At 59.4% G+C, this 17480-nt stretch overlaps 2 protein-coding genes across 4 annotated transcripts; both read left to right on the top strand.

Annotated features, from left to right (window-relative positions):
- The first annotated feature begins 221 nt into the window (after positions 1–221).
- On the top strand, positions 222–5123 carry SAXO5 (stabilizer of axonemal microtubules 5). The gene is made up of 8 exons (XM_070067511.2): positions 222–936; positions 2058–2161; positions 2246–2346; positions 2560–2672; positions 2752–2861; positions 3017–3218; positions 3796–3881; positions 4248–5123. The coding sequence occupies exons 1-8, from the start codon at positions 369–371 to the stop codon at positions 4473–4475; spliced, it is 1512 nt and encodes a 503-aa protein (XP_069923612.1). The 5' UTR covers positions 222–368; the 3' UTR covers positions 4476–5123.
- Positions 5124–12823: 7700 nt separating this feature from the next.
- Positions 12824–16464, top strand: ZNF358 (zinc finger protein 358). Of its 3 annotated transcripts, none has more exons than XM_070067508.1 (3): positions 12844–13098; positions 14411–14495; positions 14714–16464. In XM_070067508.1, the coding sequence occupies exons 2-3, from the start codon at positions 14423–14425 to the stop codon at positions 16390–16392; spliced, it is 1752 nt and encodes a 583-aa protein (XP_069923609.1). In that variant the 5' UTR covers positions 12844–13098; positions 14411–14422; the 3' UTR covers positions 16393–16464. The 3 variants fall into 3 exon arrangements, with proteins under 3 accessions (XP_069923611.1, XP_069923609.1, XP_069923610.1); XM_070067509.1 differs by having other exon boundaries at positions 13012–13098; positions 14257–14495; XM_070067510.2 differs by lacking the exon at positions 14411–14495 and having other exon boundaries at positions 12824–13098.
- Positions 16465–17480: the final 1016 nt, after the last annotated feature.

Here is a 17480-nt window from a genome sequence, read left to right on the forward strand (position 1 = left end):
AAGGCAGAGTTACCAAGAGAGAGGCAGAGACAGAGAACTTCCATCGCTGGTTCACTCCCCAAGTGGCTGCAACAGCGAGGGCTGGGCCAGGCCAAAGCCAGGAGCCAGGAGCTCCATATTGGTCACCCACATGGGTGGCAGGAGCCCAAGCAATTGGCCCATCGCCAGCTGCCTCCCAGGGGTATTAGCGGGGAGTTGGGTCGAAGTGGAGCAGCCGGGACTAGAACCAGCACCCATCTCGGGCCGTGTGTGCTAATTTCTGTGTGCTTTCCCTAGCGCAGGCGCAGACGCTGATCCAGTTTCCCACGCGATCCCCGGCTCCCAGCGCGGGCCCCGCACACAGGAAGGAGTACAAGGCGGCCTGCGCCATGGCCGCGGGCGCCCTGCCGCCATGCAGCACGTGGCTGCGGGATTTCCTCAGGGCGTCACACTTCTCCCTAGGGCCCGACCTGCGGCTGCACCGCGGCGACCTGCACTCCAGGTCGCACTACGACTTCCCGGCCTACCCGCACGCCTCCCGGGCACAGCCCAGCCCGCCGTCACCACCCTCGCCACTGCTCCACGTGGACACGCGCTGGGCGGGCGAGGTCCACGTGCCGGAGACGCGCCGCGCATTCCCGCCACCGAGCACGCCTTCCGCGCAAATGGTGCAGGAGCAGGCTCGGGAGCGTGCGCTCGCCCTGGGCGCCAGCCACGTGCGCGCTCCCGAGGGCGCGCGAGCCCGCACGGGCATCTCCACCGCGCGCGCCACCTACGGCTGGCCCGAGCCGCCCGCTAGCGCGCACGAGCAGATCCGCGGCGCGCGTCTCCTCTTCGACCGCGACTCAGTGCCGCCGGGAGACCCCGAGAAGCTGCGTTTCCCGCTCACCACGTACCGGGCGCTGTTTCCCCCCTACGACCCGTGCCTGCAGCCCCGCATGCCCTGCTACCACCTGGGTGAGCGCGGGCCCCGGCACGCACTCTGCCTTCCCCCTTACCAGAGGGACGCTTGGCCTTGTCTCGAAAAGCATTTCTGGGCCTGCGCCGTGGCTCACTAGGCTAATCCTCCTCCTTGCGGCGCCGGCACACCGGGTTCTAGTCCCGGTCGGGGCGCCGGATTCTGTCCCGGTTGCCCCTCTTCCAGGCCAGCTCTCTGCTGTGGCCAGGGAGTGCAGTGGAGGATGGCCCAAGTGTTTGGGCCCTGCACCCCATGGGAGACCAGGAGAAGCACCTGGCTCCTGCCTTCGGATCAGCGCGATGTGCCGGCCACAGCGCGCCGGCCGCGGCGACCATTGGAGGGTGAACCAACGGCAAAGGAAGACCTTTCTCTCTGTCTCTCTCTCTCTCACTGTCCACTCTGCCTGTTAAAAAATAAATAAACAAAAAGAAAAGCATTTCTGGTTGCCACCACTGTCGGGAGTGGGGTCCAAGTGCAGGCAGTGCTGCTGTGTCCTGGGGGGCGGCCCCTGCAACAGAGAATTGGCCAGTTTCAGATGGGAATCGTTCCCAACTCAGGGAGGTCCCACGCCACCCAAGCGCCCCAAGCCTCAGTCTCTCCTCATCTGTAAAGTGGGTGCAATCACAGGGCCCAGCTTCTGCATATTGTCATTTTCATGAATTTTTTTTAAATATTTATTTATTTGAAAGTCAGAGTTTCACAGAGAGAGAAGGAGAGGCAGAGAGAGAAAGAGGTCTTCCATCCGCTGGTTCACTCCCCAATTGGCCGCAACGGCCAGAGCTGTGCCGATCCGAAGCCAGGAGCTTCTTCTGGGTCTCTCATGCAGGTGCAGGCCCAAGGACTTGGGCCATCTTCCACTGTTTTCCCAGAGCATAGCAGAGAGCTGGATTGGAAGTGGAGCAGCCAGGATTCGAACCAGCGCCCATATGGGATGCCGGCGCTGCAGGTGGCGGCTTTACCCGCTCCGCCACAGCACTGGCCCCATTTTTATGAATTTCTAATGTTTCCTAAACATCAGAACACTTCCAGGCCAGGAATCAAATGCCAGGGGGCCGAAGGCCTCAAGGACTCATTCCACTGCTTGCTGTCTCTCTCTCCTCTCCCTTTGGCCCATTCCCAGGGGGCCCAAACACCCTCAAGTGGGACTACTGGAACCGAGACAAAACCACCTACCAGAGACTGTTCCAGGCCCTGCCGGGTCCCCCCGCCCTGATGTGTAAAAGGGTAAATTCAGGCTGGGCTGGGCGGCTGGGGGAGGCAGCAGTGGGGGCCGGGTGGACTGGCCTTCCTATCCTTGCCTACCCACAGGCCTCCTCCAGCGTGCAACTGGGAGACAGCAAAATCGGCTACGGACCCCTGTGTTCTGAGCAGAAAGAGTTCTACAGGCCCCAAGACCTACCCCCCGACAGGTACGGGGTGGGGGGCACTGCCACACCACCAAGATGGGACAACTGGCTTCCAGGAGCATGTGGGGAGTGCCACCTAGGGCTCCAGGCAACCCCACTTTGTGTCAGAGCTCCCACTATTGGTGCAGCCAAGGCTTGGCCAACAGGCACCCCCGCCCACCCCCCTTTCCCGTGGGCTGTGAGGGCCTGCACGGATCTTCTTGAAATCACCTGAAGGTATGACAAGGCCCAGGCGGTGGCCCACAACCAGAACGTGAGCATTCGTCCCGGAGACAGCCGCTTCCTCCGCAGGACCACCAAGGCCGAGCACTTCCGAGCCCCGGAGCCAGGTGAGCGGCGCTGCCCGCCCGGCCCCGGAGTCCGCCGCGGGGTCCGCCAGCCGCTCAGTGCCCACCATGTTGCCAGCAGAGCCTGTCGTGCTTCACCGAGATACGACTCCCGAGTCGCACATCCTGGAAGGGAACTGGCACCCTGGTCCCGGCAGCCTGGAAACCTCCACGCAGCGCTTCTATGGCCAGGTCAGTGGGCTGAGCGCAGGCCCTGAGGTGGACGCAGGAAGCTGGGCCTGGATCCGGGCAGGGCAGTCCCGTGCGGGCCTGCGCGGCACCTGCTGCCTCCCTCGCACTGGGCCCCGGGACACCAGCGCTTCCCAGGATTTCCTGTGGTCCTACAGCCGCCGCCCCCGACCCAGCCGCCCAGCCGCCACCTGAGCCATGACAGGTTGCAGGATCACGTGATCCTGGGAGACGCGAAGCTACTTGGCCACTTCTTCCAGACCACCATGGGCTCGGACTACTTGCCCTCAGATAAGGGGCGGCCAGAGAGAGCACCCAACCTCCACTTGATGAAGAGCAAAATATGGGAGAAGATCCCTGGTGAGCGCGGCCCCGCCCACCCCGGAAAGCCCCGCAGTGTTCATCTCTGACCCCGCCTCATCAGGGCTCTGGCCCCGCCTCCAACCGGTCCTGCCTCTCCCCATCACAGCTGTGGCCCCGCCCCACCCCTCACAGCTCTGAGCCCGCCCCTAGCCAGTCCAGCCCCAACAGCTCTGGGCCCACCCTCAGCCAGTCCCACCCTGGTCCATCACGGCTGTGGCCCCGCCCCATCCAGTCCCATCCCACTCCTGGCCTAACCTTGGTTCAACCTCCCAAAGGGATAAATCCTACCCCAAGAATTTTACCCAATCGTGACCATGCCTCTCACCGCACGGTGGCACCGCCCCCTTAATGGCTCCGCCTCTGACCTGGCCATAGCGGGGGGTCCTTTTCCCCCACTGCCCTTAACCAACCTTAACCCTTCCTCTTCTGTGGCTCCACCTCCTGGCCCAGCCTCCAGACTCATCCTGCTCCCCACCCCACCCAACCTGCTGCTCCTAATCCATCCTTCACCCTTGTCCCCGACCCTTAGTCTCCCACATCCCTCAACCCGGCCCCCTTCCACCCGAATTTCCAGAACCGGACTTTTTAACCACGAACCAGAAGATGATTAAGGCACACAGAGCAGCCCCAGCCTCCACCACGGAAGACATGCTGCAGCGGGTGAGGGAAGGTGGCCCCCAAGTCAGTGTAGCATTGTCTCGGGGTGACCAAACCTTCACTCAAGGTCGTAGGGAGCTGCCTTGCCCCCAGGATCCCATCAGGCTTGAGGTTCATTTAGAGTTACCTAAGATCACCCCAGCCTTGGGGTCATTCCAGGGGGCACCCCTGCTTTCTCTCCAACTTCTCGTCCAGTTCCTGGGTCAGCCCAGAGAGGGAGGGATCCCTTTTGCCCAATCCCCAGCAGAACTTGGCTGAGCCTTTCCCTGTTCTGATCCCCCCAAAGTGGTTCAGGGACCGTGGGGGTGGCCAGAGCGGGTCAGCCGCCCTCCAGGCTGCCCTGACACGCCGCCTGCCATGACCCCACAGAACAAGTACAGCCACGTGGAGCCGCCGCTGGGTGGACAGCGCTTTTTCTCAACTCAGTACACAGATGAGTTTCCCTTCAAGTACCAGGGCCCAACGGTGCTGAGACAGAGCAAGATACAAGAGAGCCATGTGCCCTTGGGCACGCCTCGCCGCTCGGGCTGCCTGGGTGAGAAGGTGGACCCTCGAGCCCCCCAGTCCCAAATGTACCCATGCCCCAGCCAGCAGTAAACGCCAGCTCAGCAGCCTCCCGCTCCTCCCTGTTAGTGAGGCACCAGACGGGAGGGGCTGGAGGAGGGCCTGCAAGGGCGAGAATGATGCCCCTGGGGAAGCCCTGCATGCCTGCACGGGTTGCTCGGTGCACTGAGACCCGTGTCACGGGGAAGAATGGAGGCTCCTGGCGCTTGATGGACACGTTCCACACCCTGCACCGTGGTCCCAGGCAAGGCGTTGGGTCTCAGTTGACTCCTCTGGGAAATGGAGCTAAGTGGTAACTCTTGGATTCGATTGTCATCTATGAGAAAGGTATGGGTGCCTCTCACTGTGTGTGGTGTGTGTTTGTGTGTGTGTGTGTGTGTGTGTGTATGGCTGGATCTGGAGGGAGAGCTTCCCTTCTGATGACGAAGGTGAGGCAGGCAGAGGAAGGAGCTCTTGGTCTAGGAGAGACCAGGTAGGGCTGAAGACGGCATCGCTGAGAAGGACCCATCGTTTTCCTCCCCCGTGGGCAGACTCAGGGAGCTGAGTGGTGCATCGACTGCTCACCAAGGTCAGAGCACCAGGCCCAGGAGCAAATCCACAAGACCCACCAGGGCATGAGCAGGTCCAATAAAAGGGGTAGGTGTTCAGGCAGCGAAAAAGCAAACAGGGTTGATAGGTGGAGGGCGGAGCAGGGCCCTGGAGCCCCTGGGTCACGGGGCTCCATGAGAACCAGGACCTTGGACAGCGTCCAGTGTTTAAGGTGTGGGATCATGTTGGGGGGGGGCGGGGATAGGCTGGGCCTCGGTGGCCACACCTAGAGTGTGCCTCCCTGTAGACTGCTGAGCATCCAGTTACAGTGAGTGAACTCGACTCTCTAGAACCTACAGTCACACCTCCAAAGACCAAAGCCCCCAGTCCCACGTCAGTTCTTCAAGGCCAGGTCATGATTGCCACAGAAGGGGCAGCTCTGGGGACAAGCTGAGCCCGTGGTTGCTCTCATGATGTCAGCTTCTGGCCACAGAACTCCTCTTCTTGCTTCCCCTAAAGATATTTAGATGGCTTAGGTATCTGGGCCCCTGCCACCCACATGGGAGACCCAGATGGAGCATGGGAGACCCGGATGGAGCTCCCAGCTTCTGGCTTCAGCCTGGCCCAGCCCTGGCTGTTGTGGGCATTTGGGTAGTGAACCAGCAGATGGAATGTCTCCCTCTTTGTCTTTTTTTTTTTTTTACAGGCAGAGTGGACAGTGAGAGAGACAGACAGAGAGAAAGGTCTTCCTTTTCCGTTGGTTCACCCTCCAATGGCCGCCGCGGCCGGCGCTCTGTGGCCAGCGCACTGCGCTGATCCGAAGCCAGGAGCCAGGTGCTTCTCCTGGTCTCCCATGGGGTGCAGGGCCCAAGCACTTGGGCCATCCTCCACTGCTCTCCCGGGCCATAGCAGAGAGCTGGCCTGGAAGAGGGGCAACCGGGACAGAATCTGGTGCCCCATCAGGACTAGAACCCGTTGTGCCGGCGCCGCAAGGCAGAGGATTAGCCTAGTGAGCCACGGCGCCAGCCTCCCTCTTTGTCTTTCAAATACAATGAAAACAAACATTTAGAGACGTCTTGCATGAGATTCTGTTGAGGTACCATGTGATAAACTAAAGATTTCTCTATCTCGGCACTAGCAACGCCTTGCAAATCTGTCCTGTGCATTGTGGGATGGTTAGCTTCATCTCTGTCCTCCATCCCATAGACATCAGTAGCATGTCTTCCTCCTGGTTGTGACAACCAGAGTGTCTCCAGATACTGACAAATGCGCCTGAAGTGGTGGGAGGGTGTGAGGTGCTGTCCTGGTAGGAAACCGGTGATGAAGCTGGCTGACCAGCCTACTAAAACAGAAAGGCTTTGCCTTCTTGCCTTGCCTGCCAGGAAGCTGAGGAAGCTTACTTTGGTGTTCAGGTCCATGTAGCTCTGGTCACAGAATTATTTGCCCTCCTGTTTTGTCCCAGGAATGATCTAAATCTCTTAGGTATACCAGATTTTAAACAATGGGTAAGAGTTAAAAAGAGCCATATTTCAGCATATATGAGAAGTAGGAAAATTACCTTCAAAAATAAACATCAGGCCGGCGCTGCAGCTCACTAGGCTAATCCTCCGCCTGTGGCGCCAGCACTCCAGGTTCTAGTCCCCGTTGGGGTGCCAGTCCTGTCCCGGTTGCTCCTCTTCCAGTCCAGCTCTCTGCTGTGGCCTGAGAGTGCAGTGGAGGATGGCCCAAGTCCTTGGGCCCTGCACCCGCATGGGAGACCTGGCTCCTGGCTTCAGATTGGTGCAGCGCGCTGGCCGTAGCAGCCATTTGGGGGGTGAACCAACGGAAGGAAGACCTTTCTCTCTCTCTCTCACTAACTCTGCCTGTCAAAATAAATAAATAAATAAATAAATAAATAAATAAATAAATAAATAAGCAAGCATCATCCAGCCGCAGAATTCAGCCCTGTCATTCACTGGTTTTCTGTCCTTTTTTTTTTTAATATATATATATAAGGTTTTTGTTGTTTTTTTTTTTTTTTAATTTGAAAGAGTTACAGAGAGAGTTAAAGCCAGAGAGCAAGAGAGGTCTTCCATCCACTGGTTCACTCCCCAAATGGCTGAAACAGCCAGAGCTGAGCTGATCCAAAGCCAGGAGCCAGGAGCTTCTTCCAGGTCTCCCACGCAGGTGTAGGGGCCCAAACACTTAGACTATCTTGTACTACTTTCCAAGACCATAGCAGAGAACTGGATTGGAAGTGGAGCAGCCGGGGCTTTAATCCACTGTGCCACAGTGCCAGCCCCCAGCTTTCTGTTCTTGACAAGCGACTTCAAGCTCCACCCTTCATTTTTCCTTATCTGTACAATGGGCATGGCCATGGTCTCTTTCGTAGAGGGAGTACAAGGATTGTTTAAATAAAATGGGCTTTTGCGTTGGAAAGGGCCCACCATTGGCGGCAGCTCAGCGAACGCTGCCCACCTGAGCTCATACCTTTGGTCATTTCTGTTGCAAAAGAGACAGAAACCAAACTCTAGCCTGCTCAAGCCAAAAGGGATGACGACTAGGTCTCGCATCAGGATTATGTCTCCCTCTACATCTCTCACTTCTGTGTCTCCCACCCCCCAACCAAACTGGAACACAGAAAGACACCAGTGGATCCAAGGAAGGAATCCCCCTCCCCCACCATATTGGAATGCAACAAACAGGCCAAGCCACGGGGCCCAGCAGAATGGGGGCCTGCGATTGGTTGGGCCGGCTCACTAGCTCGGGCTGGATTATTTGGTTTCTCCAAATTCAGCGAGACCTTTGCATCTGGGGCCCAACCTGGCAGGGTCCCGTCTCCTAGCAACAGACCTGCGTGGATCTTGCTCCCATTACAATCTTCCTAGCAAAAATAACAGTTTCGTGGTAGGCAGGGAATGTTCGGTGTTTGGGACTAGCCCAGGACCTGCCATGTGCCCTGGTTCTCCCAGGAGCCCAATCTTACCACCTCCTCCTTCTGGATTGCAGAATTCAGCTCTGGCAAACTCACAAAACCAAGCAGAAGGCAGCCACTGCTTTCCTAAGGAGCAGAGGTAAAACCTGGTGACTTTCTTGACAGGCCTGGTTGAAGGCTTCCAGCATCCTGCGCTTTTTCTCTGAAGCCCCTGCAACCATGGGCGACACCAGATCAGAGAGCTGAAACAGAACAGACCTCAATTTATTTATTTTTTTTTATTTTTTATTTTTGACAGGCAGAGTGGACAGTGAGAGAGAGAGACAGAGAGAAAGGTCTTCCTTTGCCGTTGGTTCACCCTCCAATGGCCGCCGCGGCCGGCGCGCTGCAGCCGGCACACCGCGCTGATCCGATGGCAGGAGCCAGGAGCCAGGTGCTTTTCCTGGTCTCCCATGGGGTGCAGGGCCCAAGCACCTGGGCCATCCTCCACTGCACTCCCTGGCCACAGCAGAGAGCTGGCCAGAACAGACCTCAATTTAAAGAGCGGTTTTTCTTCCACGAAACAGATTTCTAATTTCCTGGGAAAGGCGCTGCCATGTACATCCAGATAGGTCGTGCACTGCACAAATCTAGGGAGTGCCATTCATTTGATGCAAGTTCATGAATGGGGCCAGTGTTTTGGCATAGTGAGTAGAGCCACCTGTAGTGCCAGCTTCCCATGTGGGCACTGGTTCTCGTGTCCCGGCTGCTCCACTTCTGATCCAACTCCCTGCTAATGGCCTGGGAGAAGCAGCAGAGGACGGCCCAAGTGCTTGAGCCCCTACTACTCACAAGGAGACCTGGAAGAAGCTCCTGGCTTGGCCTGGACTACTCCTGGCCAATGCAACTATCTGGGAAGTGAACCAGCAGATGGAAGATATCTCTCTCTCTCTCTCTCTCTTTCTCTCTCTCTCTCTCTGTGTGTGTGTGTGTGCACCTGCATATCTCCCTCTTTCTGTAACTCTGATTTTCTTTTCTTTTTTAAAGATTTATTTGAAAGTCAGAGTTAAACACAGAGAGAAGGAGAGGCAGAGAGAGAGAGAGAGAGAGGTCTTCCATCCACCGTTTCACTCCACAATTGGCCTCAATGGCAGGGGCTGTGCTGATCCAAAGCCAAGAGCCAGGAGCTTCTTCTAGGTCTCCCATGCAGGTACAGGGGCCCAAGGACTTGGGCCATCCTCTATTGCTTCCCAGGCCATAGCAGAGAGCTGGATCAAAGTGGAGCAGATGGGACTCGAACAGGCACCCATATGGGATGCTAGCACTGCAGGTGGCGGCTTTTAACCGCTATGCCACAGCGCCAGCCTGATTTTCAAACACAAAAATTTTTTTTTTAATTCATGAATTTGATGGTCCCGGCTCTCTCTGATCTCTTAGTAAATTCTACATGTTTTTAGATATTTATTTATTTATTTGAAAGAGTTACAGAGACAGAGATCTTCCACCCATTGGTATACTCCCAAGATGGTCCCAACAGCCAGGGCTGGGCCATGTGGGTCTCCCACATGGGTGGCAGGGGCTCAGACTCTCAGACCATCTTTGCTGCTTTCCTCAGGCCATTAGCAGGAAGCTAGATCAGAAGCGGAGCAGCTGGTACACAAATTGGTGCCCATAAGGGAGGCCAGCGTCCAGACAGTGACTTTACCTGCTACATCACAGCATTGGCTCAGCCAGTTCTACATTTTAAGTTATTTTCGCCAATACCCTTCTCTTTCCATATGCTAATTTCTAAATTATTCAAGACTGCAAGGGGTAGAACCCCATGAAAACTACTTCAAACACCTAGGAGAGGGGCTCTTGTTGCGGTGTAGTGGGTTAAGCTGCCACCTGCGACACTTGCATCCCATATGAGCACCAGTTCTAGTCCCAGCTGCTCCGCTTCCAATCCAGCTCCCTGCTAATGCCCCTGTGAAGGCAATGGAGGATGACCCAAGTGGTTGGGTCCCTGCCACCCACATGGGAATCCCAGATGGCGTTCTGGGCTCCTGGCTTCAGCCTGGTCCAGCCTAAGCTGGAGTGAGCCGGGACATAGAAAACCTCTCCCCATCCCCCTCCCTCTCTCTCTTTCAATAAATAAATAAATCTTATTTTTGAGAAAAGTATAGAAGATGAATAAAGAGAAAGTTACTGATACTGATGTTGTGGCACAGGGGGTGAAGCTGCCACCTGTGGCACTGACATCCCATGTGGGTCCTGGTTCAAGTCGTGGCTGCTCCACTTCCAGTCCAGCTCCCTGCTGATGGCCTGGGAAGGCAGCAGAGGATGGCCAAAGTCCTTGGGCCCCTGCACCCACATGGGAGACCCAGAAGAAGCTCCTGGCTCCTGGCTCTGGACCAGCCCAGCTCTGGCCCTTACAGCCATTTCGGAAGTGAACCAGCAGATGAAAGACTTTTCTCTCTGTAACTCTGACTTTCAAATAAATATTTTTTTTTAAAAAAGAGGAGATTTATTGGTTCATAATCCTGGAAAGAAAGAGGGCTCTGGCTTCAGGTGTGGCTAGATCCAGGAGCTCAACCCATGTAGTCGGGCTTGCTCTCCGATCCGCCTCTACATCCCAGTGTAGACCCCTGCAGATTGGTCTTTGGAATGACTGGGGAAGGTAGCTACGGGCAGAACGACGCCCTGGGATCACGGAGGAAGACTTATCAGCCTCCAGCTTACATCCTCATCGCCCACTCAATCATTGTGCCCAGGGAACGGGCGCCAGTAAATCCAGATCCACACGGCAGCGGGGAGCTGCTCTAGACTCCGCTCCAGCTGGGAGAGTGCAGAAGGCTCCGCAAAGGGGACGCAAGGCACTGAGGCAGAGACGGAGCAGGCAGAAACAAATGTTACTCATAGCCGGCGCCGCGGCTCACTAGGCTGATCCTCCGCCTAGCGGCGCCGGCACACGGGGTTCTAGTCCCGGTCAGGGCGCCGGATTCTGTCCCGGTTGCCCCTCTTCCAGGCCAGCTCTCTGCTGTGGCCAGGGAGTGCAGTGGAGGATGGTCCAGGTGCTTGGGCCCTGCACCCCATGGGAGACCAGGAAAAGCTCCTGGCTCCTGCCATCGGATCAGCACAGTGCGCCGGCCGCAGCGCGCCAGCCGCGGCGGCCATTGAGGCCGCGCCAGCCGCGGCGGCCATTGAGGCCGCGGCGGCCATTGGAGGGCCGGCCGCGGCGGCCATTGAGGCCGCGGCGGCCATTGGAGGGTGAACCAGCGGCAAAGGAAGACCTTTCTCTCTGTCTCTCTCTCACTGTCCACTCTGCCTGTCAAAAAAAAAAAAAAAAAAAAAAAAACAAATGTTACTCATAACGAGATTGCCCTGCCGTCTGCAGGTGAGGAACCAGCGATGTCTCCAACTGAAGCCCTCTCCTGTCACTCACCTGCTGCGGGCTCCCAGAAAGGTGGACAACAGGGCTCTGGTTCTCCAGAAAGGTGGACAACAGGGCTCTGGTTGTGAGTCCAACTGGAAGATCTAGAAGGTTCCTGGAGGCCTGGTTTGTGCAGGGTGGTCTGTATGTGAGGGTAGGTGGGTGGTATTAAAACCTACCTGCCAGGGCTGGCGCTGTGGTGTAGTGGGTTAAGCTGCTGCCTACAACACAGGCATCCCATATGGGCACTGGTTCAAGTCCCAGCTGCTCTGCTTCCAATCCAGTTCCCTGCTAATGGCCGGGGAAAGCAGTGGAAGGTGGCCCAAGTACTTGGGGCCCTATACCCATGTGGGAGACCTGGATGGAGCTCCTGACACCTGGCTTTGGCTCAGTCCAGTCCTGGCCATTGGGCAGATGTGAGCTCTGTCCATTTGCCTCTCAAATAACTAATTAAAAACCACCTGTAGTTTTTTTTTTTTTTTAAGCCTACATAGCTTGTTTCACAAGGGAGATCAAATACCAGGGAGTTGGGGGCAAATGGGCTTCTTGGAGAATTCGGGTGTGTGCAGGTGTTTAGGGGAGACCTGATGCAGGTCTGGGGCATGCAAGAAGCAGGTGGGTGACTGGGATTTCGGTGGCTGTTTTAATCCGGAGCCAGGAGGTTGGCCACCAGGCTGGAACCATCCATCCGCAAGAAGCGGCAGTCACTTGTGGGAGCCAAGAGAGGGGTGTGTGTGTGTGTTCATTTTCGTGGTTGCAGTGTCCTTGTCTGTATCTCGGGGCAGGCACGGTCACAGAGAGGCCTTGTCTGATCATTGTTGATATTCCGTGACCGTTGTTTGTGTTTGGTCCAGAACATCTCGGCCTAGCTGCCAGCTGCCGGGGGCGGGGGTGGGGGCAGCTGTTCATCTGCGAGTCTCCAGGTGGGGTTGAGACAGGGCCCTGGGGTGGGGGCCCTATCTTAACTCTCCAGAAAATCCACACCGGCCTCAGGCACCTGGAGTCTTCCAGGGAACACAGCAGCCCGGGTAGGAGCCGGGAACGCTAAGGGAGAGTAACCCCTCTCCCACCTCTGTTCTGCGGCAGGTGTTACAGAGGGGTCACCCGTCATGGGGGCCGGGGGAGCTGCCACTATTTTAAAAATGGGGGGTCGGGGGAGAACTTTTGGATGAAGCAGAGAGATGCTTGGAGACCGAGCCGACTTGCAAGGCAGGTCTGCCAGAGCTATGTCGTGTGTGCTGTCTTTTGGACAAAGACACGGGCAGGAGGCAGAGACAAAGAGGGAGGGTAGAGAAAGCGCCAGGAGCAGAGGCAAAGAGGCTGAAACAGAGATGGGCAGAGATGGAGACAAGGGGGTACAGAGAAACAGACGGGACAGACAGACAGGAGCAGAGATGGAGAGACAGGGATGAGACACAGGGGCAGAGAGAGAGACAGAGAGGGGCAGAGAGGGGCAGAGCCAGGGCCCGGGCCCAGCGGCTGAGGGAGGCGCGACAGCGGCCGCGGGGCCGGCGCGGGCCGGCGGGCGCGGCGCACACAAAGGCGCGGCCGCGCGGCCGGGGCGGCCGGGCCGGGACAAAGGCTGGCCCGGGGGGCGGGGGCAGCGATGGCGACGGCCGCGGCGGGCGCGGGCGAACTACAAGTCCCAGCAGCTCCCGCTGCGGCCCTCGGCCGGCCCCTCTCGCTCCCCGGGAGCGCCTGGCGGGGCCGCTGGGCCGAGGGGGCCGCCGGCGGGGCTGGCGGGCGGGGGGCTTCCTGCGGGCCCGGGGGGCGCCGGCGGCCGGCGCGGGCGCGGCGGGCCGGGCAGGGGCGAGGGGCGCCGGGTGAGTGTCCCCGCGAGTGGACCGGGCCGGGCCGGGCGGGGGGCGGCGCGGGGGCCCCGGCGCGGGGCGCGGCGCTGGGGGCGACCTCTATTCGCCCCGGGGCCCGGCGGGCGGGGTCGCGGGCGAGCGAGGAGGGGGCTGGACGCGCCGCTCCCGCCGCTGCGGCCCGGGGGCAGAGCCCTGCGCTGGGGGCCTTCGATCGCGAGGGGCGGGGGTGGGGGGTGCCCCTCCCCAGGAAGCGATCGAGAGCCCCCTCCCCTCTTGGAATCCAGGAGCACCCCGCGTCCCGTATTGTCCCCCCCCCACCTCCAGCCTGGGGTGGGAGGAGTTCAGGCGGCCTTTTTCCCAAGGGGGAACCTCTTACCCCCAAGACTCCAGCTATTGTTCCCCACCCCCTTCAGCTTTGGGGTCTTCGTCCCGGGTGGTGACTGGGGATGCTCCCCAGGGACTCAAAAAAGACCCAGTGGTTGCAGCTGAGAAATGGGGATTTGGGGGGCCCCTTTCCCAGGAGGCAATCAGGTTTCTCTGTTCCCTCCAGGAGCCCAGGTATTGTCCTCACATCTTCCAACCCAGGAGGGTCTGGGTTGAGACCACCCAGAAACCCGGCCCTGTCAGTGGTGGGGTTGAGGTTCAGCGTGTGCCCCCTGCAAGCCAGAGTTCCTAGGAACAGGTCCGTCCTCTTTAATGCTTGTGTCCACCCCAACGTCAAGCCGGGGATGGACAGCGCAAGGCATCTCCCCCTTGGGAGCTCCCCCCACACCTCCCTGCCTACCCCTCCTCATGGGGTCAGTCACTCAGGATTCTCCCCTTCCAAGGGGATGGCCCTGGGGGTTCCCCCCAAGAATCCATGAGGGACCCCAAGAATGAGTTCCCTCCATTCTGTAGCTGGGGGGTCCAAATTCAGGGTCTTTGAGCTCACTGCTGGCCTCGTCTTGCTGGCTGTGGGGTCTCTGGGTCTCCTTGCTTCCTGTTTCCCTACCAGGAGGGGCCCCCTGTGTGGTTTCCCCATCAGCTTTCAGCCTCCTCTGTTTCAGGCAGCAAATCGCCCTCCACCAGCTCTGAGGTCTGGAATTCAGGCTGGCGCGGCCCCAGGAGGCAGCCCCAGTCCTCAAGACACTGGTTAAAAGATGTCATCTGTCCCCCATTTGTACCCCCCAGTCATAGGCTGCAGAGCTCAGGACACTCAGGAACCCCCAAACCTGCCCCCGCCACCTGTGGGCCAGGAATTCAGAAGCCCTGCCTCCCGCTTGCTACTCCACACACCCACTCCAGTCCAGGGAGCCGGAAGAACCCAAGATTCTGTCTTCCCTAGGAGGAGGCCAGGATGGAGAAGGGGGCGGAGCCGTGGAGATGGGCACTGGAGACCCCTGGTGCTGGCGCCCGTGACTTGCATCCAGGTTCGGAGCTGTCCCACCCTATCCCACTTGCTCTTTGTCTGGGGCAAGCCAGAATTTCCCTAGAACTGGGAGGATGCATATGCATGGGGTTGTAGTTTCCGAAGGCAGGGCTGCTGGGAGGTGGCTAGGTCCCCTCTCCCATCCTAGCCTCCACAAGGCACCCCTGGTTGGTTGGCCAGAACCTACCTGCAGGACCCACCCTCTGCGTGCCCCTGCAGAACCTGCCCCGGAAGCAGCGGGCACTTCCACGCCTGGGATGCGGCGGCGCTCGGTCCTGGTCAGGAACCCAGGCCACAGGGGCCTGAGGCGAGTCCGTGAAGAGCTGGATTCTGACACCGAAGACCCGGGCCCCCACCGGCAAGATCTGGACCCAGTTTCTGCAGAGCCAGGGCCTGATGCTGACGACCTCAACACTGTCTCCGGAGCCCTGGAGCCCACCACCGAGGGCCTGGACCCGGATATCCAAGCTCCAGGCTCCACGCTGGGGGACCGTGACTCGGGTCCCCAAGATCTCGACCCCATGTCTTCAAGTTTCGACCTGGATCCGGATGTCATTGGCCCTGTCCCCCTCGTCCTCGACCCTGACCATGACACCCTCAGCCCCGACGCGTCCGATGTGGACCCCCTGGCTTCCAGCCTCTCCGACAGCCCCCAGGTCCTGGCCACCAGCCCCGCCGTGCTCCCCGCCCCCGCCAGCCCGCCCCGGCCCTTCTCCTGCCCCGACTGCGGGCGAGCCTTCCGCCGCAGCTCGGGGCTGAGCCAGCACCGCCGCACCCATAGCGGGGAGAAGCCGTACCGCTGCCCCGACTGCGGCAAGTCTTTCAGCCACGGCGCCACGCTGGCGCAGCATCGCGGTATCCACACCGGCGCGCGGCCGTACCAGTGCGCGGCCTGCGGCAAAGCCTTCGGCTGGCGCTCCACGCTGCTGAAGCACCGCAGCAGCCACAGCGGGGAGAAGCCGCACCACTGCCCTGTGTGCGGCAAGGCCTTCGGCCACGGCTCGCTGCTGGCGCAGCACCTGCGCACGCACGGCGGCCCGCGGCCCCACAAGTGCCCTGTTTGCGCCAAGGGCTTCGGGCAGGGCTCGGCGTTGCTGAAGCACCTGCGCACGCACACGGGCGAGCGCCCCTACCCGTGCCCGCAGTGCGGCAAGGCGTTCGGCCAGAGCTCGGCGCTGCTGCAGCACCAGCGCACGCACACGGCCGAGCGCCCCTACCGCTGCCCGCACTGCGGCAAGGCGTTCGGCCAGAGCTCCAACCTGCAGCACCACCTGCGCATCCACACGGGCGAGCGGCCCTACGCCTGCCCGCACTGCTCCAAGGCCTTTGGGCAGAGCTCGGCGCTGCTGCAGCACCTCCACGTGCACTCCGGCGAGCGCCCCTACCGCTGCCAGCTCTGTGGCAAGGCGTTCGGCCAAGCCTCCAGCCTCACCAAGCACAAGCGGGTGCACGAAGGCGCTGCTGCAGCTGCCGCCGCCGCCGCTGCCGCTGCTGCCGCAGGCCTGAACCTGGGGCCTGGCCTGAGCCGGGCGTCCGGGACCAGGCCGGGGCAGGTCTCCCTCCTGGGTCCCGAAGCCGTCTCTGTGCTCAGCTCCAGCCTGGGTTCCAGCTCCAGCCTTGACCCTGATCTGGGCGCTGACCACAACCCCAGCTCGGAAGCCCTCCCTGGCTCCAGATCCACTCCCAGCCCTGAGCCTGTGGAATTGTCTGACCCCAAGCCTGGCCCAGATGCTGAGCCTGACCTGGTGCCCAGCCCTGACCCTAAATCTGATCCTGGTCCTGTGCCCAGCCCTGACCCCTGCTCTCCCACCCATGACACTGTCAGCCCAGCCCTCCCTTCTGGCGAGAGTCCTGAGTGGGTACAGGAGCAAGGGGCACTGCTGGGGCCTGATGGCTGAGGGGGGCGCCAGCATCCGCCGGGGGCCTGGGGAGGTCATGTGTTGTGCAGTTAGTAAAACCCTCCCACCGCCGCCCGGCTCCGAGTCGTGCCTTGCTGTTTCTTTCTCCCCTGCTGCATGGTCCCAAGCTCTGCAGATGGGAGGGTGTGGCCAGGACCAGCCATGCATCTGCAGCCTCCCCTGACCCCCTGACTTCCTCCACAAGCTCTCACACAAGTTAATCTCACTCTCTGCCCCAAACCCTGCCCTCCCACGCAGATCTGGCCACCTCCGTGGGCGGGAGACCAGCCTTGCAAATGCCCTGAGCAAGATCCTCTTGCTTTGGCTCTCCCAGGAAGGCTGGAGTTTCTGGCATGTTGACAGTCTACGGGCTGACAAAGGACACAATACCCTGCCCTCTCTGAGCCCCTTAGCTCACCCCTTGCCCTTGGAAACTCAGGAGCTCACGTTCTAGGTACAACACTGGACAAAAGGAGATAGCCCATTTTTGTGCTTAACAAATGTTGATCACGGTGGGGGGGGGGTCTCAGCAGGGCTGAAGATGGGGGGGTCTTCATCCTGACACAGCTCACACATCAAACTCACAAAAATACAGGGCAAGCGTTCGAACTTGTGATTAAGACACCAGGAAGCCCACTCTCCCTGCTGGAGTACTGGACTCCATCCCCAGCTCCGGTTCCTGATTCCAGCTTCCCGCTAAACACAGGCCCTGGGAGGCAGCGGTGAGGGCTCAAATAGCAGAGCCTCCCATGGAGTGGACCTGGGTTGAGTTCCTGGCTGCTGCCTGTGCTGGACACTTGGAGTGGACCAGAGGATGCAAGCGAACACTCTGCCTCTCAAACAAGCAATGTCAGGGAATGGTACCTTCCAGCAGAAGCATGGCAAGATTTCGGATCTGAATTTGGGGAGGCATCCCAGTACCACTCACTGAACCACCACTTCTGTTACCCAAACCCTGTGAAGTGCTCTTGCATTTTCTCATCGCATTCTCTCAGCAGGAAATGGAGTATCCTCAGTTCACAAACAAGGGAACCAAAGCTCAAGGAGTCTTACGAATTCTGGCAGCACCCCAACACAGCCAGCATTGT

The sequence above is a fragment of the Oryctolagus cuniculus genome, chromosome 16, assembly GCF_051225735.1.
Source record: "Oryctolagus cuniculus isolate XC-2025 breed Fujian yellow rabbit chromosome 16, ASM5122573v1, whole genome shotgun sequence".
In the NCBI taxonomy this organism is placed as follows: domain Eukaryota; kingdom Metazoa; phylum Chordata; class Mammalia; order Lagomorpha; family Leporidae; genus Oryctolagus; species Oryctolagus cuniculus.

Bases quoted from the DNA above. Each gene is read 5' to 3' on its own strand.
- SAXO5 (XM_070067511.2), top strand. From the start codon at position 369: ATGGCCGCGGGCGCCCTGCCGCCATGCAGCACGTGGCTGCGGGATTTC. The intron at 937-2,057 runs GTGAGCGCGGGC...GCCCATTCCCAG, and splicing joins CATGCCCTGCTACCACCTGG to GGGGCCCAAACACCCTCAAG. The intron at 2,862-3,016 runs GTCAGTGGGCTG...GTGGTCCTACAG, and splicing joins CGCAGCGCTTCTATGGCCAG to CCGCCGCCCCCGACCCAGCC.
- ZNF358 (XM_070067510.2), top strand. From the start codon at position 12,882: ATGGCGACGGCCGCGGCGGGCGCGGGCGAACTACAAGTCCCAGCAGCT. The intron at 13,099-14,713 runs GTGAGTGTCCCC...GTGCCCCTGCAG, and splicing joins GCAGGGGCGAGGGGCGCCGG to AACCTGCCCCGGAAGCAGCG.